Genomic DNA, 27,882 nt, shown 5'->3' on the forward strand with positions numbered 1-27,882 from the left:
GTCTGTGGCAAATTCTGCCAGGATTTTAAGAAGTTAACAGGATACATTTAAGTGTAGTATAATGTAAGAACCCCCACTGCCTCCCCACCCTTCTCCCTAATCTGTTTACAGTTACACAGAATAAACCCCTTTCACTTCTAGTGAGTGAGTCAAGTGGGCTACCTTTACAGCTGGAACCACTGGGGTCTTCAGGAAAGTCTGTATGACTAACGTGAGCTGCCAGGACACAGTAATGGGTATTTGGATGAGCTGAGTTTGTGGCTTGAAGAATAAAATGAGTGACACTTGAGATCCAGATTATTGGTCCTAATTGGTCCAGTTCAGTTCCAGGCCCATCTTCTGGAGTTTCCCACCAGTTAAACAACTTCCAGAGCAAATTGTTGTGACAAGTTAATTCTAACTCCAAACTATATCAACTTAATTTGGGGGATCCCTTCATTGTACTGTCATAATAATCTCCAACAACTTTGGCTTGTTTTGACTGTTTTATTTTCTTATTTGTATCTCCATTAATTGTCCAGTGAGCCTTTCCTGATCAGAAAAGAGCCAGAGAACTCATCCAAGCAGCTGTTGGAGACCCAGACAAAATGTTACGAGTGTTACTCAATTTTTAAGCAAGTGAATACAATTTCTTCAATACTGTTTCATCTGATTTCAGGACAGACACTTTCTATACATGTTACAGAGATAGGGGACAACATATGAACCTTGTGTTCGCTAAAGTCCTGTTATATATATGGGAACTTTTAACATGTGGTTTTAAGATGAACCTCAAGCCTTCAAAATCTCAAACTTTTGGGATTCCTGATATTTACATAATAGCTGTTGATTTGAAAAAAATCTGCAAGGAAAACATAATCCTTAGTAAGATTCTTTTTCAAATCGGGGTAGACAAGAATGATGAAATGGTTAATACTGTAATACTGTTTGCCAACTTCATTGTATTACATAGAAATAAATGGTGCAGTCTGACCAAAAACATACTTCTGATAGGAGCTCATGAGTGAACAGGAGCATGAGTCCCTGTCCCCACAGACTGCCTTAGAAGTGCCCCCACCCGCTATGGAAGAAGGAGAGAAGTGGTGGAAGGATTGGTCCAAGTTTTCTAAGACCAAAACCAGTGGGAATTGCTCATGGGGGATCAGGTTCTGGGACTGGCCAAGGGTACATGGCCAGAAAAGGTAGCTTGGCTCTTCTTGTCCACAAGACAAGCTCAGGGGCTGTGTTGTCTATCCCAACAAACATTACAGTAAATATTGGGGGGACCCTATAAAATCTGATATAAAACAGAGCAACCCACATAGGTGACGGATAGAAAACAAGATTTAAAAAGAGGACAACTTGCTAGCCCTACTAGATACATTTTAATCCTCCCAAAATAAAAGGTCTTAAGAGTGATATCTGTTCATGTTATGCTCTGTTGAAGCCTTCTTCCTGTTGTATTACTGTAGTAAGGGGAAACGCAGCAAAGGAGAAAGAACTATCTGTCTTTGGAAGCTATAAAACCACCTGAAAGATGAATGACAGGGAATATTCACAGGCATAGTTTTCAGGATATTTTCAAAATTCCAACAGATTCCTAGTTTGGGGCACTTTTAATCTTTTCCAAAACTCTCAGATCCACTGTGAGAAATTGTGATTAAAATCAGATTTTAAGAGTTACATTTAATATTTTAATGCAAGTAAGAAGCTTTCTTCTACAGAAGAGCACATTCCAGTGATATTAAGCTTTACTCCCATCGGATAATAACTCCATTGTTCATTGACGGTTTCCAAGCCTCACTCCCACTCTCTCTTTTCACTCTGACTTCTGTCAACATCCTGTGCGCTTCAGTGCCCTCAGGACAAGCCTTTCACACCTCTGTCTCCAGGTTGTGTGGCATTCTTACTTTAAAGGGTCCTTGCTGGCACTCCACTCACATTAACAGACATCCCTCGGAGCTTAGTATTGCTCACAACTGCTGCTCCGTGTCTGAAACCTTCAAATCTTCAACTCCAGTTCTATTTATCTTCCTTCTGACCACAGTCTTTCTGTTCTCACAATCCCCTGCTCTGACTCCAGCTTGTCTTCTTTCAGTCCCCTCACTGTTACCGATCTAATTCTAAACAGACTGGATAGCATTATCTCATCACTTCCCACACGTCTCTCAAAACCTTCCACTTTTTTAGCCACTTCCCCTCTCCCACACACACACAACCAAACCTCAGCATCCATCCAGTCCCAGTATCACGGACCTTCTCTGTGCACTGCTGGGTAAAATTCCCAGCTTTGCTGCTTGGGGCCATTACCCACTTGTGGTACCCAACCTCGCTGGGCCCTCCCAGTGCCTTGGTAATAATCCTTGTCAACATTCCCCTCTCCTTCCCACACAAATACTCCCTCCAACCTTGTCTTTTCTGTCAGGCTCCTGCCTTCCTCACCAGCCCCTTCTACCATTACCAGTAGAGATCTTCATTGAAGAAAATCAGTGTTGCAGGTTCGATTCCCAGTCAGGGTACATGCCTGGGTTGCAGGCCAAGACCCCCCGGCAACCGCAAATTGATATTTCTCTCCCTCTCCCTCTCTCTTTCTCTCTCTCCCTCCCTTCCCTCTCTAAAAATGAATAAATAAAATCTTAAAAAAAAGAAAAAAGAAAAAACTCAAAGGCATGCCACAAGCCTTCTCCAACCTCCTACACTGCCACAGACAATCTCATCAACATTCAGTCCCAACCTCCAGTTTTCCTTCTCCAACAGCAGAAAAGACCTTTCCATCCCTCCTCCTACTCTTGCCCCTATGGAAAACAAATCCACCCACCAACTCACTCTAAGCCTTCAGATTTCCTCCTCTCAGGCTTCCTTAGGGGACCCATACACTTCTTACATTCTTTTGTGGTTAACTCTTGCTTTTCATAGTGAAGCTTCCAGAAAGAGCCTTTATATTACATACACTCTGCTGCCTCAACCTTCCTGGCCTCCCAATCAGTTCCTGATCCACTGCTCCTGTCCCTCAACTGAAATGGCTCTTTCCAAGTTTGAATGACCTCTTCTTGGTTGCTGAATACAACAGTGATGGCAACATCCCTAATGCCTTAGTATTACTACTTTATTTCTAATATTGGACTTAGTCATGTTTATGGACTTGGAATGGGACGAGGCAGAGAAAAGCAATAGAGTGAAAGGGATAAGGAGTACAGACAAACAGTGCATGGGCATGCCTCGTCATACAGTAGGGCTCTCGTACGCAGCAGCTATATAAGCATGAAGGACATCTAGAAGCAGCTTTTTTAAAAAAAATACGGCTTGAACCTTTCTTGTTGGACTTGTAATCATGCCACTTCCTTAATTATAATCTTTCAGTTGCTTCCCATTGTCCACAAGATGAAGTCCAGACTTCTTAACCCAGCCAATGCCAGCTACTTCAGAGATCTGCCCCAGCTCCCTCTCTTCCCAGCGTGACTGGGCTCCACCCACCCCCACATCCACATGCTGTGCTGCGGACTCATTAGACTTTTTACAGACCACTTCTTAGATGCACCACAATCTCCCTGCTTCAACCTGACTCTTTTATTTCTGGCAACCTCTGACACATTCTTCAAGAATCAGCTTCAGGGTCAACTCCTCCGGACAGCCTTCCCCGGTCCAGAACACTTCTCGTCTCCTTGCTCCCTCCAGGCTTAGGGGTCCCAAGTCTAAGGTCCCACTGCATGTTCTGTCCCTTGGGTAGTACCTACATCCTATGGAATAAGCAGTCCTGTGCCATATCCCCCACTAGACTTGAGGGCATGGGCTGAGCACAGTCCATACTTGCACTTGCATTGCCTGGCAGGTGGTTGCTGTCTAATACATTTGTTGAAGGAATGGCAAACAGAAGTAGGATTTACAAACAGAAGTAGGACTCAGAGAAAAGGCTCTATAGTGCAGCTGCCTTGTAAGAACTGCAGGAAATAGGAAATAAAGTTTCATGGAAGCTTAGCTTCAAGAGCTTAAACCCATCAAAATCATGTCTCTCTCTCAGTTTACTAACCTGTGAAATAGGAAAATACTCAGTAATATATTTGGGCATTTTTAAATCAAAATAATACACAGAAAGGAATCATAACATGTCCTTCAACCTTGATCACAATTAGCTTTCAAGTAAATAAGTCATCTTAGCAAATGAATACTTAGAGGAATATTAGGGAGAGTGCTCCCTGCAAATCATGGCTACTGTTATTAAAAAGTCCTGTAGTACTTTTCAGATGAGAATAAATTTCAAAGGCTGGCTGAATTTCAACTGGCAGGATTATATTCTGCCAACTCAGTTCTTCTCCAAGCTATTAGCATTGACCTAAAATGTCCTTCCAAACCCATGTGCTTCTCTGGTGGCTACCAAATGCCAGAGTGAACTTAAAACAAAACAAAACAAAACAAAACAATTCCCATATTATTGAGATATACATTAAAATTCTAACCAGTTTGAAGAATCAAATCATGGTTTTATTTCATTAATTCTCAACATGCACAATTCAGAGCAATTACTGGTGACAGAAAGGGCAGTATGGGATTGTCTAAATATCAGAGGTCAGATATCCAGCTCAGTTAAATTATGAGCCAAGCAACTATTTTCTTTACATATGTCAAACCATTTCTACTAACAGGCAAAAAGAACACTATTAAACTGTTCTTGGATTTTTATAAAATTCATTTCCACATTCACAGAATGAAGTTATAAAGTTCAGACTATAGGCATGAAGGAAATAGTATTTTTATAATGAGCTTTGGGTTGGGGGGGATAAAAATACAAACAATCTTCCCCTTAAAAATGTGTTTAATTGCATCTACTGTCTGGGATTATTTCCTGTCACTGTCATCTTAGTTTAAGTCTTCTGAAATAAAAACGTGGTCATTTTCACTCACAAAAATTCTCACTGACCTCAGCAACCTAATTGGAAACACGTGAGAAAAGTTTCTGGAAGGTAAGGGGCAAGATGCCATAATCCTGCTCCACAGGCATGGATGGGGGAGTCTGCAATATTTGATTAAATCAAATATGATTATAATTTTCCTACTTATGACTTAAAGTGAAATAACTGGGCTGACTAGGTGGCCCTTTCAATTAGTGCTAAGTAGCCAGAATCAACAAAGGGCGAAGTGGATATATATATATATTTATTTATTTATTTATTTATTTATTTATTTTCAGAGTGAGGGGAAGGGAAAGAGAAAGCAAGGGAAAGAAACATCAATGTGTGGTTGCCTCTCACACACCTCCTACTGGGGACCTGGCCTAGAACCCGGGCATGTACCCTGATTGGGAATCAAACCGGAGACCCTTTGGTTTACAGGCTAGTGCTCAATCCACTGAGCCACACCAAGCAGGGGAGGGTGAAGTGGATATTATGGGGATAATATCCTTGTAACTTTTGCCTCATTTACCATCAAATGAAATTGATACTAATACCTTCCATTGACTCTTCATTCCTGAATCTAAAAGTAGGGTCTTTGTCTGGCCCATTTGATGTGTACAAATACATACACACACACACACACACACACACACACACACACACACATACTTGTTGAAACTAAATGAATAAATCTTCTAACCTGTATTAATGGAGGGAGGGTAAACCTTATTCTGAATTAATAAGGAATTCTGCAAAATGAAGAAGTTAAGGTCTCTTAAAATGTGTACAATAAGTGTAGCAGGTTTGATTCTCAGTCAGGGTACATGTCTGGGTTGCAGGCCATGACCCCCAGCAATTGCACATTGATGTTTCTCTCTCTCTCTCTCTCTCTCTCTCTCTCTCTTTCTTTCTCCCTCCCCTCCCTCTCTAAAAATAAATAAAGAAAATATTTTTAAAAATGTGTACAATATTTTGGTTGTGAAATATAAGTAAAATTATACAGAGAATTCTTAAAACTTGACAATAAGAAAACAAGCAACCCATTATTGTTATTACTATTACACTATTAGAATTCATTAGCATGAACCACATGAAACTGCAGTTACTGAGCTGTTTTTGATGTATTTAAATGTCAATTTCATATTGTTTCATCTGAAAGACTTCAACATTTCTCTCTGGAAAAACGGGCAAAGATCATCTGAGCACAGGGGAAGAATACCCCTCATTTGCAAACCTACCCTCGTGAACCGAAGCGCTCCATCATATTAAAATGGTGAGGGCTCATGTATTCATTGTACTTCAGGAAGTCATTTCTTCAACAAGATGACTCTTCACTGAGCCTTCTATATCATGAATTTTCAAATGAGTTTTTAAAAAGTCAAACGTTAAACTTGGCAGAGAACTACCTTGAAACAGCAGAGCTGCAACCCTCTCAATACCTCTGTTTTTTCTGTCCACTAGCAATTTTATTTTTACTTTTTTACCATAACATGTATCCCACCCCCCTGCTACAGTGCTGCAAAAAGAAGCAAAGGCTTTATTAACAAGAGTTAATTGGGGAAATTCTCTATTTTGCACTTACTATATTGTAGTTTTATAAGTTTTTGCACTAATTCTGAGTTCTTAATGATAGGCTCTAATTTAGTTGTTCTTTTTAATTATAGTAAAATATTTTAATAGCCACTTATATTTAATATGCAGAATTAATAACTTTGGTTTATAATATCTCATATGCTTATTTGCAAAAATCATTCTTTTTCATGGAGACTTCATTTTCTAGATAAATTTTGCACATACTCATTAATCAGTAATAGCCCCTGGATCAGTGGTCATACCTCTACTTGAGGTATTTCATGGTGATATATTAAAAACAATTATGACTGAGCTAATAAAGGACTTTGAAATCAAGGATGTTACTATGCTCTTGGCTCTAACAAAGCATATGATGGACCCTGTAAATCTTTTTGGGGGGGAAGGGGTGTAGATACAAAACTCAGATCTAAGGGATCAGAGGAGAAGGCACAAGCCCCTACTTCTACCCTGTCTTATGCCTAACCATCCCCATTAATCTGAGCTCACCTGCAGCAGATTCAACTGCCTGAGTTCCTCATAGTCAACAATTTTCAGCTTCTGAGAGCTGGCCACACAATGGAGGAAAATTTCTATCTGCACACATTGTAAAGCATGCTGGTGGTAACACCCCATTCGTCTGCAAAAAGTATCCAGCTGTTGGACTTAGTAGACTCTATTCTACTTTTCTAGATGAACATACCTCATGGTTTGAGGTAGCATTGGTGGTTTACATTAGCCAGCCACCCCTGTGTGTGATGGAACCAGGGGCAATCCTGGCTCCTGTTATGCCAAAGCCATATATATATGTGAGAGACTAAAACCAGTTCATTCACTTCTGGTGGTAAATCCTTGAAAGCAGGGATTGTACAGTATTGTTTTCCATTGGTCAGGGGACACTCTGTAAATCCATGACTAATTAATGCTTCTGATGCCAATGGTGACAGTTTTGACATGCTACATATCCAGCTTGGATTTTCTACAATTGAATGAAATAAATAATGAGCTCTAGTTGCCCATCGTATATTAATCTGACATCCCTGGCATGAGTAAGACATAAGAATTATAGTCATTTCTAAAGGTATTATGGAAAGGTGATTTTACATTGATTACTTGAAGACAGTCTCTAAGGCTGGGGTTTGCTGAGCTGCAGCAGAGAAATAAGAAAACTAAAGTAGGGTAAATTTTCAGTTTAAGAGATCTGAGTGAAGTTGAAAATTTATATTCCTTATTCTGATGACTTGAGAATGTACTCAAGATGTTGACAATTTTAAAAGACTGGAGTGTTCCAAAATATCCTACTTTTGTCTAAAAATGTGCACTGATAAAATACTTAAAATAATAAATAAAAATGTGAACAAGGATTACCCCTTGGAAGTGAGCCTATGAGGGAGTATTTTTTAAATATTTTTTCTGTTTAATCTAGAATAAAGAAAAACTTAAGAATGAGCACTAATGCCACTCCACAAAACCTAGGGATGTCCACCCTACCAAAACTAAATCTTGGGATTTAGAATAATCCCTTCTGAAATGCATAGTCAGGGTAGGAATAGAAAGGACATATCGTGATCGGGTACACTTTAGATATGCAGAGTATGAGGAGAGTCAAAATGCAAACCATTGAGTCCACATGATAGGCAGATGTTGTACAAGATGACCAATGGCTTTGGGAAAAACCACAGCATTTCAGTATTCTGCCCAAACAGACTAACTAGAAAATTGCCCCCACCTATGATGTATGGATACAAAATTTCCGAGAAAAGGCCAAGAAGCTGCCTGAAACAACTTGAACTCCATGGAAAGAGATCGAAGCTGCCTAAGATTCAAGAAGAGTTTGGAAAGGTAGTGAGCTTGCAATAGACTATAGAGATAACAAATTTTAATGTTGTATACCTGAAACTTGTATAATATTATTAACCAATGCTACCTCAATAAATTTAATTTTTTTGCTTCCCTAGTCACCAGAACCTCAAACATAAATAAGGAATGTAACACCACCTCATCTCTGACCTGTCCATTAATCTCTAAGTATATAACCTGCACACTTGTAAATTAGAAATATGTGAAATCCCAACATGTTATGGCGACATGAACTTGTAACTTGAAGCCCCGTAAGGGGCTCTGGCTCAGAGTGAGGGCAGGCCCTTCTAGTCTGAGTTACCTAGCAAAGAATTTAAAGTGCTGGACATGGCATCCACTTTATATTCTTAGCTTTCCATAAGATCTAGATCATTAACTCTGCCAATTTCCTCTGCAGAAACTACTTTAAATAAAATGTCTCAAATAGAAATGCAATTTAGAGATAATAAGATAGAACTAAATTTCTCAGAGACAGAACACAGTTTTCCCAGTGTGCATTCTGGATGGTTTCTGTGCAGCCGTTCCTGGCTCAGGGACTGCAGCACAGACTTTTTTTAGGATGTTGTTAAACTGGACACCAGTGAACGCTAAGAAGTCTCCTTTCTTGTGCACACAGAGGATTTATCCTCGCTGATAATCATACAGGAAGTCTTCACAAAACAGGTGAATATAAATGCAAGTACTTTAAGTGCTAAGTTTTATTCTTGCACCCTACCTGCAAACATGGAGAGCAACAGAGGTATAAATTTATAAATTAAATTGCCCGCCATGTGAGTGAAAGGACCACTAACAATGAGGAACAACTGTATTTACCTGCAGAATAGAACTCTTTTTGTTCTATTTTGTTTGCAAAGTGAGAGAGGCAAGTGAGGCAGAGTTAGGACAGCTCGAGTTCTATATCCTCAGAGATACATTAAATCTACCTGCTTCTCTCCATCCTTCCTGCCACCACTACTACCCTGGATCAACCTGCACTCACATATCACATGGCCCACTGCAACGACCTAACACCACATGACCCTATCTGTTGTCCTGCAACCCCTCACCACACCCGCCCCCCTCACCGCTCCCTGTATCCTAGATTTCCAACCCACCTTCACCCTGAGGCCAATAGCCTTTCTAAAAGCAAGGCTACAACCCTTCAATGGCTCTCTACTGCCCATAAACATAAAATCTAGGCTCTTTGGCATGGCCTCCTGGCTCTGCTCATCCTTTCTCTACCCACTTCTGACCACACCCTGATGCCTGACACATCCCATTATACTTGAGCCAGGGCCTTGACCTCTGCTCAGCTGCACTGAAGATCCCTGCTCTCTTTTCCCTCTAGGCCTCTGCATGTGTTCCTGTGTGTCTAGAAGCCCAGCCCTCCCTCAGATTGCCTGGCTAACTTATCTTTCACAGCCCAATGTAGATTCTTCTTCCTCATGGAAATTTCCTAGCCCCACAGTATGAGTTAGGAGCCCCTTCAGTGCATTCTCATGTCACCAGCTTCTTTTATCATGGAACTTCTCATGGTCTTATTTTAACTACCTTTTTGCTTGCTGTCTTCTTTATTCCTTTTGTCTCTCCAGTGCCTAACATAACACCCAGACCTGAGTTAGCGCTCACTGAATGGTGAATGTGGCTCAGTATAAGGGAGCTGCCACTTACCTAATGCCTTCTGCATGGCTGTACCCTGCCTGATGCTTTAAATACATGATCTCTTATCCACACAACTCTGCCAACTCCGTATTATTTTGGACATTCTACAGATGAAGGTCAGTGGGATTAAACAGCTTTCTCTAAGTCACACATCACATAAGTGAATTGGAAATGAGGTCTGTGTAGCTTCAAAATTTCTGTTTATCTCACAGCAACACAGCCTCTCCCTGTGGCCCCTGCACAATGACCAGAGTTCTATGCATCAGACCTCCCAGAGTAATTCTAATCCATCTTCCACCCAACAGTCTTTCAAAAATGAAGACTTTCCAGAAGCCAGTAGTTGGCCCGACCCTTTCTACCCGTGCTGCGCTTGAATGTTCTTCTCCATGATGCCTAAAAAGCCCTTCCCACAGTGGCTCCTCAAGGCCTGCTTCTCTTCACTGTGGTCACACAGAGCCTAAGAGATAGCATCACCATGCTTTAAAGCCCCTCCCCCATGACAGTTTCCTCAAGCTGCCAAGACCACGAATCCCCAGGACAAAGGGGCAGATCACCCCGCTGTTGTCTAGAAGCATCAGGAAGAAAGGCCAGCATAAACTGCTCTGTACAGGGAACACTGAACTCAAGGCCAATCTGGTAGCTGGAATCATGGGCTGCTGTCCTGTGGCCCTTGTCTGTCTCAGGAGAGTATGAGTCAGGAAGTATCACAGGAAAACCTACACAGCAAGTAGGCAGTGTCTTCCCATCAGAAGGCCACCCAGTAACTTCTCCCTGCCCTTCTGGGAGGCTTCCCTTTAGAAAGGAGACCTGCCATGGCCCTGAAGCTCCACTGGATAAGGAAGCCACTCCAGCATCTACCGCAGAAACATCTGCATTCTTGGAAGTAAACTCAGCCATCCAGAAAAAGCCACTCTCTCTGGAACTAACAAATCCGGGCTTAGAGCTGACATAGCCTGCATTTGAAAAGTCTCCAGCTTTTAATCATGTAAGAGTTAAGATACAGTTTGAATATAGCAAGTATTCCCAATCTACAAAACTAGGGATGGGACTGTAAGAGGACAAAACATTTGAATTGGTTGAAAAGTTTCTGAAAAATTCAAACCCAGATTTCCACAGGCTTTAATAGCTATCTTGGGAATTGTAAGGGATGCTCTCAAACCAGGCATAAGTAGACAAAATGTAAGTTGTTTTGCCTTTTACATTTCTGAAAAGACCTTCATTTTTCTAAGGACATCGAAGCTGCAATGCCACATAATTCCCTTTATGTGTCTGTGTTGTGTTCAACAACATCAATAAGATAGATGATTGGCAAACAGCCCCTAACTCCATTTGTACTGCTATTAGAATAGTAACATGTAAAACACTATGAATATCTGATTCCAATGACCGTGCAGCCCAATTCAATCGTAGTTTCACCAAATAATAGCAAGATCTACAGTACTCAAGCTGTTGAATTTATGAATTAAATTCAACTTCTCCATAATCTGAGCAGGACTTGGCAGAAAGAAATGGTCAGGACTAGGAGCAGCTTGCCTCCCCTCCAAAGATCATGACAACACTGCCAAAGTCACCAGAGGGCTGAATCTGAAAGGATACATTAGATAAAAATGTAAAAGAAGCCAAGAAGATAGAAGTAACAGCCAGGACCCCTGCGGCAGTCTGTTGTGCCACATCAAAATGGTGAGTGGACTCTACTTTCGAAAATCCTATTAAGAACCAAATTACACTGATGCTAAAAGTCAGCAAAGCCAGTAGCATTACTCTCACCTGTATCTTAAACAAAAGCCATTATGCCAATGGGGAACAAAAAACACTAGAAGCTATTGTATTTTACAATCAATCTTTGTTATTCACAAACTTTGCATTTGCAAACTTACCTACCTGCTAAAATTTACTTGTGACACCCAAGTTAATACTCCCAGCACTTTACAGTTATTTGCTGATATGCAGAGCAGCCAACACTTTGAGTTGCTGATGAGCATGAACTCAGCTGAAGTCCAGCAAGGTGATGCTCTCTGCCTTCTCGTTTCAGCTCTCATACTGTTAAAAGGTGTACTTTTTGTAGGCTATTTAGTGGTACATATATTTTTTGAGCTTTTTTTGCCCCTTTTTTTTTGCAGGGATGATTACACTGTTTAAAATGGCCCCCAAGTGTGCTGAGACACTGTCCAGTGTTCCTGAGCATAAGAAGGCTGTGATGTGCTTTGTGGACAAAATAATTGTCTTAGATAAACTTCCTTCAGGCATGAGTTATAGCTGTTGGCTATGGGTTCAATGGTAATGAATCAACACCATATATTACATAAGGTGTTTTTAACCAGAAACACACAGAAATTAAGGCTTTGTGTTGACAGGTTGACCAAATTGTGACCTGAGGCTCACGGGAACTTAGCCCTGTATTTTACCTAGGAAATTTAGGTAAAATTTTTTCACCAAAAAATTCAGTGCTAATTCAGTGTTTGCAAGAACTTTATAGAACATCACTACAGCAAATAAGAAGAACTGTCCATTTTCAAACTACAGAAAAATGCCATAAATATATAGGAGTTGAAGGGGTTGGGATAGTGAACTGGATGTGAGAGGTTCTGCTATGTCATTGGCCTCAAGTACTCAAAAGAAAGAACTTAAAAACTATGAAATGAAAGTTGCAAGGGTATATTTTGCTTCAAAGAAGACTGTTCATGCCTAGTATGGACTCTGTAAAATATCTCTAGAGAAAGGAGAATGAAGGAAAGAGTAATACTTAATTTGATCATTATTTTTCAAGTGTTCTTCCCTGTTCACATTTGCAAAAGTTAATAAGAATTTGATCTCTTGATAGTAACCATGGAGAACTTTATCAGTCTCTAAACATAATTAATTCTCTCTCTCCCCTTAGTTGGACAAAGTAAAGACACATCTCACATAGAAAATGCCAGCTTTTCTTGCTTATATATTTAGTATAGCTAAAAGAACTCATAGAAAATGAATTAGTTTTGACATCTGTAATAGTGTCAACAGTAAAAATAAAATAAATGAACTAATTTTTAATATTTTCTTTTCCCAAAGCCTGATCTCCATGAATAATTAACAGACCAGCTGTTTAAGAGGCAGAAGGGCACACCCTTGACACAGTGGGAGTCCCCTGGCATTCCTCTGCTGGTCAGAGACTCCATTCTCACAGCCTGGACACCAGGGAAAGAGTCGGGGTGAAAGCTATTCCCATGTTTGCTCTTTTCATTAATGTTTTCAAAGGAGACTTTATTCTTACATGCATTTAGAAGAAAAAGTTAAGAATTTTTCCTCCAGGCAAATAATTCACAAGAGGAAAAACCCTTCAATATAATTTATTTCACAGAGATCAGTGAAGAGTATGTGGAAACAGACCTCAGCTGAAATTCCAAGATGGCTGTTAATGCTTACTGTGAAAAAAATAAGTAAAATAAAAATCAAAGACAATTATTGAATAAATCTGTTACCATTGTAACAGCTATCTCAGTCTGGCTGGACCATGGCCAGGCTGAATGTGGGTGCACATTCACTTTGACCAGAATTGGACTGTCACCCACGGTATTATTCTCTACTCAACAATGACGGGGTGGCTGGCGAAGGTGGGGCTCCCTCCCTAAAGTGTGGCTTTGGGAATTCTTACTCTTATCAATGTGTCACTCACTCACTAGAGGAATTTTAGAGGTGGAGAAGAAAACTCAGACATCATTTCACCATCTATGTAATTGGAACATTTTTTTTTTCAATAGGTAAAATTACTGAGGCCAAAAAATTTAAGTGACTAAGGTCACATATCAAATTAGAAATAGGAGTCCTGCCTCCTGGTTTGCGGCTCCTCTCTAACCTGGATCTGTGGTGAGCATCATTGCCATTCCTCAATGAGTAGTGATTTTCCTGGTAGTTCTCCCTTATCTAATTTTATTTCATAAACACAGTGCCATCTGTTACAGGAATGGGGGCCCTGGTCATGTGGAAAGAAGGGAGAAGGAAGCCTGGGGTACCTTCCAATGTCATTCCTGGGTTGAGGATAGAGAAATGCCAGGTTGCCTCTCCATTCCAGAGCCCACCCCACCACATTCCTCTCTCCTGTGAATGTCCTGAAGGGCCTTGGTCCCTCTGTGCTTCTTGTGTCCAGTCTAAAATGACGGTTAAGTTCTACATGAACTTGACAATGAGCACTATTTTATCTTGCATGATGCCAGGTCATACTTTTGAATGAAACAATTTTTATGTGAAGAGATTATGAAGAGATTGTATACCCATAACAGAATGAGCTACGCACAGGGAAAAATTTGTTAAAATGACTGTATGTGCACAATTTCATTATCCGTATCTTCTATTCCCTTAGTAAAAAGCAAATACTAACTAATAAAATGATTATTGTTAGAACTAAAATTAGTACATAATCTGGAATATTAACCAAGATTCAGCATGTTGTTTATATTGTGAGATTTTCCCAATTATGTATAGCCACTAAAGTTCATGACAAGGGAAGTGATTATAAGACTCAATGTAATTGAGTTTCTTACCCCAAAATGTATCATTTTTCCCTTCAAAATATATTTATGGCAATCAAAATAAAAAATAATCCTAAAATTAAATGTCATTTTAAAAAATAATTTTCATGCCAAATTAGAAAACAAAGATGTAAAAGTGCTCTGAAAGTAGCACCAAAGTACCAACTTAAAAAAAATTGCAGGCAAATTTAAGAATATGCCTTTCCCAATGACACTGAGCCTCAATCATTTTCCCCACAATGATTTGAAAACCCTATGATTCTCATAGAAATGTGGCAATTTCACCCATTTCCCCTCAGCAGAACAGAGAACTATATGTTGTATTTTGTAGTTCAAAGAAATATTCCTTTAAAATGGAAATTGGAGCAAGGAGCACATGCCAGGATTACTCTTGAATATTATCAAAAGAAAGAAGTCAAAGCTACACTTCACAATGCAGTAGCTTAATTCATCATCTTTATTTTTCATGTTCGCTAACTGGAAAAAAGTTGAAAATAACAAAAGATGCCATTCCTCATGCAATAGACGTTTCAATGGAGTGTGTACACATAAATTGTCTTTATGACGATGGACAGATAGTTTCTAAGTATTTTATCTAACAGCCCACTTGTAACAAGGAGAAGAGTGTTATCAGAACCTGGTTAGTGGGTGAGCACAGGTCAGAATTCATGCAAGTGTCGCAGACCTAAAAGAGACAGTGTTCTGGTGACCAAATTTATTCTGTCAAAAGCAATCTTGCACATTCATCCAATATAATCGCTAAAAACTTAAAAGCCATATTAAGAAAGATGATGAATATTGTTCTCTTTTGGATATCAAAGAATGTATGTATTAAGGATTGTCCATTGCCAACACCTCTGTTAGGGAAACAGACAAGCCTAGTGAGTTGGGTATAGCGAAATCCAGAACTCAGCAATCTGACTTGAGTTCCATTCCATTTCTATTACTGTGCTCATACAGGCTTTAGTTATGGGCTTACAGCAGGTGATGTGAGGGAGGGAAGAGATTAAGGGCCTTCTCATGGTCTTTTAATATTTATGTTCTCTTAGAAACACAGAATTGAGATTTATTTAGTATTTTAGATAGTATGGAGATGCAATCTATAGGTGTGTATAGGGGGAGGGGGGGCATTCAGGTAGAATGGTTTAGCACTTTGCTACTTCTAAAAGTACCCCTTAATAAATATCTGCATTGGTTGTTCTGACCAGTATGCCTCAGTTAGTTGGGTGTCATCCACAAAGTAAAAGGTCGCTGGTTTGATTTGTGGTCAGGGCACATACCTGGGTTTTGGGTTTCCCCAGTCAGGGTGCATACAAGAGGCAACCAATCAATGTTTCTCTCTCTTCCTCTCTCTGCCCCCACAACTTCCCCTCTCTCTAAAATAAATAAGTAAATAAAATCTTTAAAAAATGTCTGCATTGTTTGAACCTAAGACAGAACTTCTTAAGATAACTAAGCCTATTCTATGGTCATGGGTTGCACAGAACAAAGGCCAAAGGCCTCCTGTCCCAAAGCAGTATTTCTCTCAGATAAAAACAGCCCCTCTCATTTTGCCTTCATTTTGCACTCATTTGGGTACTCAGACCCAAATATTAGCCTTCATGTTTCTGCCAAAGTGTAATTTTATATATGCCTTTTGAGGAATGTTTAAAGCAATCTTTTTTTTTTCTAGAAGATTTTATTTACTTTTTTGAGAGAGAAAGGAAGAAAGAGACAGAAACACCAATGTGTGAGAAATACACTAATCAGTTGCCTCTCATACACCCCCAACTAGGGAACAGGGCCTGCAACCCAGGCATGTTCCCTGACCAGGAATCAAACCAGTGACATTTTGGTTTGCAGACCAGCACTCAATCCACTGAGCCACTCCAGACAGGGAAAAGCAATCTTTTTTAAAAGAAACAAATCTTGGCAGGAGGTTAGCAAGTCAATTAATTGGCAGAGGTAAAGTATAGTGCAGTTTTACATACCAAGAGTAATTTCAACTATAACAGGTTATTGACATATTATATGTGGGGAACTGTTAGTTCTCCCAGTTTTATGAAAATCCAGTATAATAAATCTGACCTTTTTATACAAATGAACTAGGGAGCAATGATCTTTCCTGGAATCCTTCCCTGTTCGCCGACAGTATCTTTGTTTGTTTGTTTTTAAGTAGCATCACCCCTAGTAACTTCCTGTTAGTCTAAGTTCACTGATGATTAACTCACTGCTGGAGAAGGTGGGTTTAGGGCACAAAAACAGTTAAGGGGTGAGCTACCACTGCCAATTATAGGCATTCAGAAAGCATACCATCTCCTTAATTAAATATAAGATTATGGTAAATGAGATTTGATTTATGAAAATTCACCCCACACCCAAATTTCAAGCCTCCATTAACTGTGTAATGTTAGGCAAACCATGCAGCAGTGTGAGCAGAATGTTAAGTTGTTTCTAGACCAACAATATCAAGTATGATGCCTAGATGAAAAGAAAACAGGTTTGCTTCATTGTTGTAAAATCAATTCAGACATCTCCTTTCTGAAGTCCTTCCAGATTCCCTCACACGGGACGAACTCCTTCCTCTTTTGGGTTCCTATAACGCCTCGCTCATATTCCCTGCAGAAGATTTATTCCACCATTTCTGTGTATACGAGTCTCTGCTGCTAGACTACAGATCCTTGAGAACACAACAGGTCTCTATTAATCATGATGTTCCCATCAGATACGTGAATTCCTGGCTCTTAGTGGCTGCTTAATGAGAATTTATTTTATTTTATTCATGGAGAATGGGACCAATATAAAATTGTAAATAACTCAGTCTCATTGAACTTTTCACCTCCCATTACAGCTAGTCACATGGTCACAATGGCACACCCGCAGATGTTTTTGATTGCTGTCATCCAGTCACAGGGGCAGTTAGCTGATGAGTGGCACAATGGTCAAGAGAAAGAGAATAGATGAAGCATTTGGACAACCAATTTAAAACATGATCAGTCTTCACAAATCCACAGCCTTGGAGTTGAATATAATGTGGCCTCCAAGGTTCTGTATAAGACAAAGCATCTTTTGCCCTTTTCCCTTTGGAATTGTATTGCTTTCTCTTTCCTTTCCTCTAAAGATAAATCCTAGAATTCTTTGATTTCCAATCTGGCTTTACTTATTTAGACTTCCCTGACTTCACAGCCTACCCACAGACTAGGTTAGTTCCCCCACTAAAAACACTCCTTATCTTCTCTTAACACTCACTATCCTTGTAATTATTTAATATTTTATTCCCCCCTAAGAAAAGGGAAACTTTGCCTGTGTTGCTCACTGTGGTCCCATTGTGGTCTGTGGTATACCAGGTTGCCCGGAACAATGTTCGGGACAAATGAGATGCACAATCTCTTTATTCAGTGAATAGAGGCAAAAAGAAAAGAAAGGGAAAGAAAAACTTTTAAATGAAGATAAAAGAGATAAAGGCATTGAGATGGGAAACAGACACCTATGCCTGAAGGGGGGAGTCTCTTCACCTTACATTCTTTCAGCTCACAGCTGCTTCAGGAAAGAAGAATGTTTGTTCAGACCTCGTCTTGGGATAAAAACTGGAGCTTAACAAAGAAAGCTAAGAGGAAGGCTGAGTGTGGAACAGCAAGTGTTATATATATTGTGGGATGAAGGAGTATGCACTAATACGAGGATGATGATCCCAAAGTTATGAGTTACAAAAGAATTCTTCATATTTCCTAAAGGACCACACACATACATCGTGGCATTATCAAGATGATTGTTATTTGACTTGAATGAATTGTTGGTGGACCTGAAACCATGTATAAGGCCAATTTAAGCATTACTTTTGAAGGCACAGTCTTCAAGTCCAAATAAATTATAAAGGCCATGGCCAACATCTGCATTATCAAGACCAATACACCTTTGGTGATAATAAATGCCATGTCAGATAGTTCCTTTCCTTGTTCCTTACAAATTCCCCATATTGTTTTATAATGCAAGTTCTTACCCTAGCTATTCTCTGAAACAAATCTTTAAAGGAAAAGAAGGAAGCATGTTATCACCTACAGTTCAATGATTTCCTGGAATGTTCTGTGCAACTCCCTTTGTGTGTGTGCTTTCCTTGTCTTCTTCTTTTTTTAAATTCTAAATCTGGTATTACTAGTTCAACACCTTATCACAGACTTCACCTTTCATCTCCTTCCACAACTGTGTCAACCTGATAATATCTGAAGCTGTCTGCTTTTGTTTCATCTTGCCCACCCTCTTCTCAAATTACCATTTGGGCATGTGTTTAACTAGTAGAGTCTTTGAAAGGGCATCTTTTTCCTGTCCCCTTGCATGTCTCAGAAATAAAACAAAAACAGGGAAAGGCTGACTTTCAAGCACTCACACAACTTTGACCTTTATTATACATGTTCTACCCAGTCCGCTCTCTTCAGAGCAGAGAAAGAAAAATCACGCAGTGCTTGTTACTTGGATTTGAAGTGTATAATTGATAGAGTGTGTATCTAGCACTAAATCTGTAATTCCTTAGAAAAGTTTAAATACTCCCAAACTTATTGTTTAATGGACCAAAAAATTATTTTCCTAATAAAAATGTTGGAGGCTTCCCACAACCAGAAATATAAACGTAACTGCACTCAGTTGGGTAAGGCCAGTCAGTAACAATGCAGGCCTCAGAAAGAAGCTGCTCCTCAAATAAAAAACAAAATAAAACAAAACAAAACACTCAATGCTTAGTGGTTAGTCTTCAAAACACACATGGGAGACAAATAGCTCATTTATCTTTACTTGGTATTGAGAGGTGAAAATGCCTTTTGAGAATCAGGATGAGTCAGTCAGTGAGAGCAGAAGTGGCAGAAGGTGAAAGCGAGTTTTGGCCTTCAAGAACCCAGGGTCCCTTCTGTAAGTAAGACATTAGAGACACCATTCACATGCCCCTGCAGTGGGCTGAAATCAGGAAGGGGGCAAGCATTTCCTGCAACAGCTAAGCACAATGAAATGACTTGAGCCTTTATTTTCAAGCCCTCCCTTTCCCTCAAATTGGCCATCATTTGCATATCTTCCATTCTAAGCTCCTTCATAGAGACATCTCTCCTGACCACAAGCAAACAGGAGTTGCAGTGAATTGTTATTAAGTTACAACTGGAAATCTTATAAATAGATGCTAATCTTCTTGTGTATTTATATATAGAAAGAAAGAGAGGAGAGGGGGAAAGAGGGAGGCAGGGTGACTGAGCATGCCAGGCTTTGGGTGAACCCTGGAATGCATGTACACGCTCACGTATCATGTATATCAGGACAGACAAGTAGGAAGACGGGAGCGAATGACTCCAGCGTGAGGAGGTGCCAAGACACAGACAGAAGAGCTTTCCCACTGTGTGCATGTTACGTGTGAGTGGACCTTGGCCTTCATCCACCATGCCAAGTTTACTCAACAGTACTTTAATAAGGAGGAACTCCCACTTTCCCTAGCCCCTTAAATTGGGACTCCCACAAACATTTAAAACAGATAATCATCCAGCCTCTAAAATGCCAACAACATACCTATTCAGTTGGTAACATAAGCCAATGTTTTATCACATCAACTCTCACGACTTGATCCAGCAATATTTTTGCCTTAAAGCCTTTTTCTCCTTGTGGGGCTCACTATGGACATGTGAAATGATATCCGAATCCTCTTCAGAGCAATCCTTCTTAAACTATCAGACAACAAATACATCACTGTCAGCCCACTTCTCAATAACATCCCCAGTTCTTTTCACCTTTCCATTGTTACCGTTTGTCTGCCCCCTTTCCCTCCTAATCCTCTGAGATAACTAAAATTGGATAAAACATTGAAATATAGATCCAATACATTAAAATGATTCTTTTATGTCAACTTTCTTTTCCATATACTCACAGAGTTGAGCAGGTTCTTTCTTCTGTGAAACTGGATCTTTTTGTATGTCAAAAACTGAATTTTCAAAGGCCAAATCATTCTGTCTACTATTTCTTGGCTCAGTTGCTGGAAAGAGCTCAGGTCTCTGAATTTAGATTTTTCCCATGGCTCAGCTCAAGCAAACGTCCCTCCTGGACAATACACATGGCAACAGGTCCCACAGCTCTTTCCAGTCACCAACTGCCCCAAATCTGTCTGCAGGGTCCTGGCAAAAGTACCCAACCTGACGCACAGCAACCCCATCCGCTCTCTTCAACCTCACCCACCCCACTTCAAAGACAGTCACCCCCCCAACCCCTCAATAACCCCTGACCACCTCCCTGTCCCCCCACCTCCCCAGACAATCACCACAGAGGTTTCTTCTTCCCAACCCTGTTATACACCTCAGGAAGTCCCTCACTAATAACACAGCTTCTCTACTCACAGCACAGGGGAACGGGTCCCTTCACATACCGTACCACATACCTAGTGAGAGAAGTGTTCACTAGGGCCCAAGTACAGAATTAGAATTCAAGACCCATTTCTTATTTTTAAAAAATCAGAAAAATCACAGCTCAGTGGGTTGGCTAAACTGCAGATTAAATGCACTTCTGTAGAACTATGCTGCAGATTAAATGCCCTTCTGGAAGGGAAGGGTCAAATTCCATACAATCAATTTAAAAGATAAACTTGTATAGCAACCGCCATTTAGGGACATGTACAATAGCAAAGAGGCATTGATACATGTTGTGGTGGTATTGAGAACCACTACCTAGAACTAACATTACACACTTCATATAGCTCTGTAACTAGGTCTCTTCTACGAAAAGGCATTTGACCCTCCACCTCCAAGTCTATGACTTGATTATTACTTCACCTTTCCTCATGACAGTCCTGTAGATTAGGTAAAAAAGTTAAATTAAATTAAGTGTAAAAAGCCACATCCATTCACAGAACAGGTGAGGCAAGATAAGTAATATAACATTCCAGTATATAAAAATTTCTGTCAAGTCTAGAGAAAAGGTTGTAGTCTAGATAAAGCAATTAGTGGACTATTTTTATATCAAAATTATCTTTTTAAACATGCTTGTGCCTTTCAAAGTATAACAACTTCACAATTTAAAAGTTGATTGTGATGTGAGTGAATACAACAGGGACTAACAAATACCCCGTTTTGTTTTCCATGGTGTCTCTTCTCAGAGATTCCCTAGCCAGTTTTAGGGAGCCTCTCTAAGGAACATGTGTGGAAATGGGCCTGAAGCATGACCACTTGTTTTGGCATGCTGGTCCTAAATTCTGCAGAGATCTCTCTTCTACTTTATCTCTCTACCTGGAGCCACACACATGAGAAATCCAGTTATAACTGTACAATGAGAATACTTTGATTTAAGTGATCTTTCCTTCCTACATGGGCCCTCACAATGAGGTCTAAACCTCTCTGTTTCTTTACAGGATGAGAAAAACAAACCCAGAGAAGGCCCCTAGTATCCCACAAGGGACAGATCTGCAGTACCAAATTTTACAACCACAGGAAAATTTCTAATTCAGACACCTGAGCTCTTTTGAACAACTGAGCCAAAACACAGCCAGAATGGTTTGGCCTTTCAGAATCCGGTTTCACTGGACAAAGAATCTCAACCTCATGGTGTCTGTGTGTCTGTGTGTCTATGTGTCTGTGTGTCTGTGTGTGTAGGGAGCTGGGCCTGCAGGGCAGTGAAGGCAGTGGGAGTTCCTTTGTTTTTCCTCTCACACCCTCCTCTTTCTCCTTCTGGGAAAAAAGGGTCAAGGGGAGTGGGAAACACTGAGAAAGAATATAGTCAGTATCAGCCTGGAAGTGACCCCTCTGCAGGTGATTGGAGGTGGGAACCTAGTAATGGGCCCATCACTAGGCTCCCCTGTGAGTCTGCCACCTTCCAGGGCTCCCAGAGGGAGGGGGTGGGGAAACACAGAGTGCAGTGTCAGACTCCAGGACTTTCCAGAAAGGACCCCCACATAGGGCCCATTTTCAGTGCCAAGTATTTCAACAAATTTCCTATTAGGGTAATTCCAAGCTTTCAGTGAGGAAAGATTATGAGAAACTGCCAACATTTAATTTGTAAAAAACTTCACCCTTATTTTCCTATTGAAAGAAATGTTCCCCAATACAAACACAAAGGCAGACCACTCTATTTTTAAAAATCACCAGATTCCCCTGCAAACACATCCCCTTGATTTCTGATTTTAGTTAGAATCTCATCACGGTTGAACAGGGAAGCAGCAGCTTAGCTTCCCCCCCGTGTGCATCTGCTAGAATCAGACAGTGGTTCATCTGGGAAGAGCTGCCCCTGAGCCCTGGGCTTTAGAGAAAAATAGCCTGGCGGAAAAGCTATCACCTTCATGATGACACAGGGCTGACCGGCAGCTACAGGTTCATTAAAGCATAAGGCTCTGGGTGACAGGAATTGCTTCTGAGCAGTGTTTGTACCCCTCATATTAGTCCTCCTAATCCTCAGCTTTGACAGACTGTACCCAAAGTCACGGGCCCCCATTCTCTACTTGGACTTTTCAGAAATTTGCTTTTTCATATTCACCTTTCACACAGCACAACTATTAGCCTCGGATTTTCTTTCTTTTTAAAAAAATTTTTGCCCTGGCTGGCGTAGCTCAGTGGATTGAGCGCGGGCTGTGAACCAAAGCGTCACAGGTTCGATTCCCAGTCAGGGCACATGCCTGGGTTGCAGGCCATGGCCCCCAGAAACTGCACATCAGTGTTTCTCTCTCTCTCTCTCTCTCTCTCTCTTTCTCCCCCACTTCCCTCTCTAAAAATAAATAAATAAAATCTATAAATAAATAAACAAAAATAGCACAATATTTAAAAATATATTCTTTAAAAAAATAAAATTAAAAAAATTTATTTACTAATTTTAGAGAAAGAAAGGGAGAGAGAGGAAGAGAAAGGGGGTGGGTAGAGAGAGAGAGAGAAAGAAACATCAATTTGTTCCACTTATTTATGCATTCATTGGTTGCTTCTTGTATGTATGTACCCTAACTGAGGATAGAACCCATCACCTTGGTGTATTGGGATGGTGTTCAAACCTACTGGATAGAGCACCTTGGCCAGGGCAGCCCCAGATTTCAAAGCCAGTGAGGAATTCCAATATCCTGCTCCACTGTGTGTATGTGTATATGTATATGTGTATATATTTCTACACTTGGGGTTTGGAGAACACACTAAATAATCAAGTATGATATTTTCCCTTTTGTCTACAACACTCTTCTTTCCCCAATGAGAAATTTGTGTGGCTAATAACACTTCTCATAGAGAGTCCTAGAGCCTCCCTTATCTGTGGGCTAATACAGTCCAAAGCCATTAATGGGTGCCTGAAATCATGGATAGTACTAAATCTTACATATGCTTATGTTTTTTTCCCTATACATACATACTTATGATAAAGTTCAATTTATAAGTTAGGCACAGTAAGAGATTAATAATAATAGGCCATAATAAAATAAAACAATTATAACAATAATGCAATAAGTTATGTGAATGGTTTGGGGGCCATTATTAAGTAAAATAAGGGTCACTTGAACACAAGTGCCATGATACCTCAGCAGTTGATCTGATAACTGAGACAGCTATTAAGTGACTAACAAGTGTGGATCGTCTGCAGGTGGACATGCTGGACCCAGGGACGATTCAGGCCTGGGCAGGATAGACTCAGAACAGCATGCAGTTTCAAATACATGAATTATTTATTTTTCATCTAATATTTCTGGACCATGGTTGACTGTGGAGTAACTGAAACCACAGAAAGCAAACCGGCAGGTAAGAGGAGGACTACTATATCACCACCAGTTTTTGTTGTTGTTTTAATTTTATTTATTTATTTTTAGAGAGGGAAGGGAGGGAGATAAAGAGAGAGAGAGAAACATCAATGTGCAGTTGCTGAGGGTCATGGCCTGCAACCCCAATATGTACCCTGACCGGGTATCGAACCTGTGACACTTTGGTTCGCAGCCCACGCTCGATCCATTGAGCTACGCCAGCCAGGGCTATCACCACCAGTTTTTCACAGAGTGATGCATAAGCACTGGGAAACGTGCTTCCTCAGAGGGACCATCACTCAGCTGCTGTGTGCTACCTTGTGTGGCCCCCTGAAGCAAAAGCAGTTAGAGGAGTCAGGAAGCAGGGCCTGAACCAGGTCAGGGCATAGCAGGAATCAGATACTGGGAAAGAGCAGGGACCTCAGGGTAGGAGCCCAAGCTACCTGGGATTCCTAAGTTATCTGCTATTCCTCAAGAAAGGTCATAAACTAGAGATGGGTGGGGGTTGGCTATTCTCTGGAAGGTTGAGTAAGTCACCCAAGCTTTTCAGCCTCACTGACCTTATCTTCATTTCAGGGGAGAGGGGGGTTTGACTGGATATATATTTCAGCTCCTATGTTCTTTGATTCTCTAAGTCAGATTTTGATCTGAGTGAGTTTTGATTCTCAGAGTAAGACGAAGAAGACTTAACTAGGTGGGAACTCAATGAGACACGGGTCTTGGGACTTTGTAACAGAATCAGAGGCCCAGTTTGATTCAGGTTTGATAAGGGAGGAAGAAAATAAGAAAGGAGAAGGTCCTGTGCCCTACCTGGGCTACACTCTCACATCTGGGGGATCTGTGTGAACCTGCTCCGATCGGCTCAGGGGAATTCGGAGTGTGGTTCCAAGGCCCCTCCCACCTGTGCAGCTCCATCCTCCCTTCAGAACATGCTTGTTGCTTCTTGCCAGCCACTTCTCTAATAAACAATAGCTTCCTTTTCATTTCCTTATAGACCCAAGTTTTAAAAAGCTATTAGACAAATAGAAACTGAAGGAGCCTCTCCAAAACGGAATACTCTCACATCCTCTATTTTGGCAGAACAAGTCTCCATGTAGAAGTCATTGCCCTGTCCTTGCTATCATGCCACCAATACCACGACTGTGGATTCTGTTACCACACTTCATTCATACCATCTCTGAAAAACATTTTCCTGACTATCTTTTTTTTTCCAAAGATTTTATTTATTTATTTTTAGAGAGGGGAATGGAGGTAGAAAGAGAGAGAAACATCAATGTGTGGTTGCCTCTCATGCGGCCCCCACTGGGAGCCTGGCCCGCAACCCAGGCATGTGCCCCGACCAGGAATCGAACTTGCGATGTCTTGGTTTGCAGCCTGCACTCAATCCACCGAGTTATGCCAGCCAGGGCTAACATTTTTCCTGACCATCTTGATTAAATACAGTTATGAATACCCAAACCCCTTTGCTTTGCCCAGTCCAAACTTTACAATACTTGATCCCTGGGCCTTTCTCTCCTTCTCTATATAAGTGACTAGCATCTGTTTTCTCCTACCTATGACCTGTAGTTATTTTCCACTGACACAGCATCTTATACTTCAACCCCTAGCCCTTGTGCGGACAGCTCAGTATCGCCTTAGCCCAAAAATGTCTGAAGGAGGCTCACCAGGACAGCCTCCATGACTGAGAGCAGCAGGAGAAAGAAACAAAATGTTCCAATGCTCACACACACAACAAAGCAGACAAACAATCCAAATCCTCATGTTGTCAATCATTTCTATTAAAATTTAAAAGTTGGGCCTTTGTAAAGCACCATGGGTTCAGTTCCTTCTAGAAAATTCACTTTCCCCCGCTTTCTGTTCCTACATCAAACTTGGTAACAGTGATAACATTTCCTAAGATTCCTTTTCAGAACATCTTAATTCTGGCAGTGGGAAGACAGGCACATGAAATGACAGACCAGACACAAAACTCATCAAATGAAATGAAATATTAGGACTTCTCATTTTTGAAGCTTTTCTTTTTACTTTTTATGAACATCAGCCTCCAGTGTCTGAAAATGTTTTCCTCATGGAAATAAAGCTGGTCTACTTCTCAGGTACTGGGAAGTAGAGCTAAGGTTTCTGCTGCCTGCACTGCACAGGCTCCTGAGGCAGATCGGCAATGTCTGTGGGTAGGGATTAAGTCAGCAACAAGATGGAACATGCCAAATGTCCTCCGTGCTTTGAAAAGTTCATCCAGACTAGTTCAGAAGCAGTGGTGCATGTTTTAAGAGACTCCTACCCAAAGCGCTATGGCAGAACCAAAGGGAAAGACAGAAGAGGAAAAAACAGCCGTTTTTTTGGTTTGTTTGTTTGTTTCTAACAAAGTTCTTAACTGGAAGCACTTAGATTTCTAATCTGTGTGGCATTTGCAAATCAGAATCCCACAAACTGCTTAATCCACAGTCCAACAAGGTATGTTAAAGTTTACACCTTACCCAGAGACTTTCTGAATAATCAAAGAAAAATGGTTCCTGCCTTTGTACAGAAAATGAAGAGATTTTTCAGAGTAAAGAAAAACAATTTAATTATCGTTAACAAGGTTTAGCTGCTGTGGGCCATCATCCTCTGCACCGAAGCTGAATTTACTTAAAAGAAACCATGTGACCCAGAGCCCTCTCCTGCTCTCACTTGGTAGTCAGTCAATGGGCAGCAGCAGCTCAGGCCAGGTGAGCTGCCCAGGAAGTCAGGAAGGCATTACACAGCAGAGGAGAGACCAGGGGCGGGGGCGGCGACCCTCTGATTGCCCCCCTTTTGTACCTCACTCCCGTTTGCTGCAGTGCAGGGCCCCTGACAGCAGAAACTCAGGAAGCTGCCTTCCTTTCTTGGCCGATCTTCAGGAGGACACGCAGGCTCCATGTCCAAATCCACAGGCGGACGTTAGTGGTCACCTGCCTGGCCCAGAGGCTGCAGGCCCTGCCTCCTCCACGCTCAGCTCACCCTTAGCTGCGCCCATCCTTCCCCAAACTGGCCTGACACACCCCTGTCAGACAGGGGCCCAGGGTATGAAGTGTGACTCATGATAGAAAATACCGGTTTTTCATTGCTATGCAAATGCAGCTGGGGTGGGGTTTAGGTAAACCCAGATGTGGACACCAAAAAGGAGGGCAAGAATGTGCCTCTTTTCCATATTTCTCACTCAGCCAAAGGGGCTCAGCCCACACACCACACATGAAAGAAAATTAGAGTCTCCCGGAGTGGGATGGGGCCAACTAAAGGTCATCGGCACACATTTGAGCAGTTTATATTCACATGCAGTTTCATATTTAAGAGACAGGTCTTTACTTTTTTCATATCAAAGAGTATTTACTAAGTTTCTACCATCATGAGGCAAAGCCCAGATTGCCAAGAATCTCAACACTAGTGTTTAGTAAAACTGCTTTATTCTAAAAGGCAGTGCAGTCATGGTATGTTTCATCTGTGGCCATTATCTGCCTCAAAACCCTCTAGGCTGGAACTTCTAGAACAACTGAATGAAGAAAGAGGCTATGACATCCAAATGCTTGAAAGCCACCCTGGAGGACCCGCCCCCATTTCCTGACAGCGTGATCTGTGCCACTTAACCCACCTGCCCGGTCTCAGAACCATCTCCAAAGAACACGTGCTGGGGTGCAAGGGTCACTTGGGGTTAGAAACCTGGACCCCAGACTCACTCTGGCCCTCCGCATACCTATGCGGCTGACACAAGTCCCATCAGTCCTCT

General features: G+C 41.0%; 1 protein-coding gene and 1 long non-coding RNA gene across 19 annotated transcripts in view; one reads left to right on the top strand and one right to left on the bottom strand.

The window, feature by feature from the left end:
• The window catches only part of KIAA1217 (KIAA1217 ortholog), a 276,224-nt gene that overhangs the window by 235,547 nt on the left and 12,795 nt on the right, over positions 1–27,882 (bottom strand). For 8 of the 18 annotated variants that reach the window (XM_036023233.1, XM_036023226.1, XM_036023221.1 and 5 more), the window contains exon 1: positions 26,940–27,716. The exons of 1 other annotated variant lie outside the window; for it this stretch is intronic. In XM_036023233.1, coding sequence (XP_035879126.1) covers positions 26,940–27,038 — 99 coding nt within the window. In that variant the 5' untranslated portion in view covers positions 27,039–27,716. Of the gene's footprint in view, positions 1–26,939; positions 27,721–27,882 lie in introns of those variants that run through there. 9 more of the 18 variants (XM_036023208.1, XM_036023194.1, XM_036023199.1 and 6 more) reach the window with 5 other exon arrangements.
• On the top strand, positions 9,410–12,937 carry LOC118500079. Its single transcript, XR_004902613.1, has 2 exons — positions 9,410–11,205; positions 11,236–12,937. It is a non-coding gene; the product is annotated as an uncharacterized LOC118500079 (long non-coding RNA).

The sequence above is a fragment of the Phyllostomus discolor genome, chromosome 1 (genome assembly GCF_004126475.2).
Source record: "Phyllostomus discolor isolate MPI-MPIP mPhyDis1 chromosome 1, mPhyDis1.pri.v3, whole genome shotgun sequence".
Classification (NCBI taxonomy): Eukaryota; Metazoa; Chordata; class Mammalia; order Chiroptera; family Phyllostomidae; genus Phyllostomus; species Phyllostomus discolor.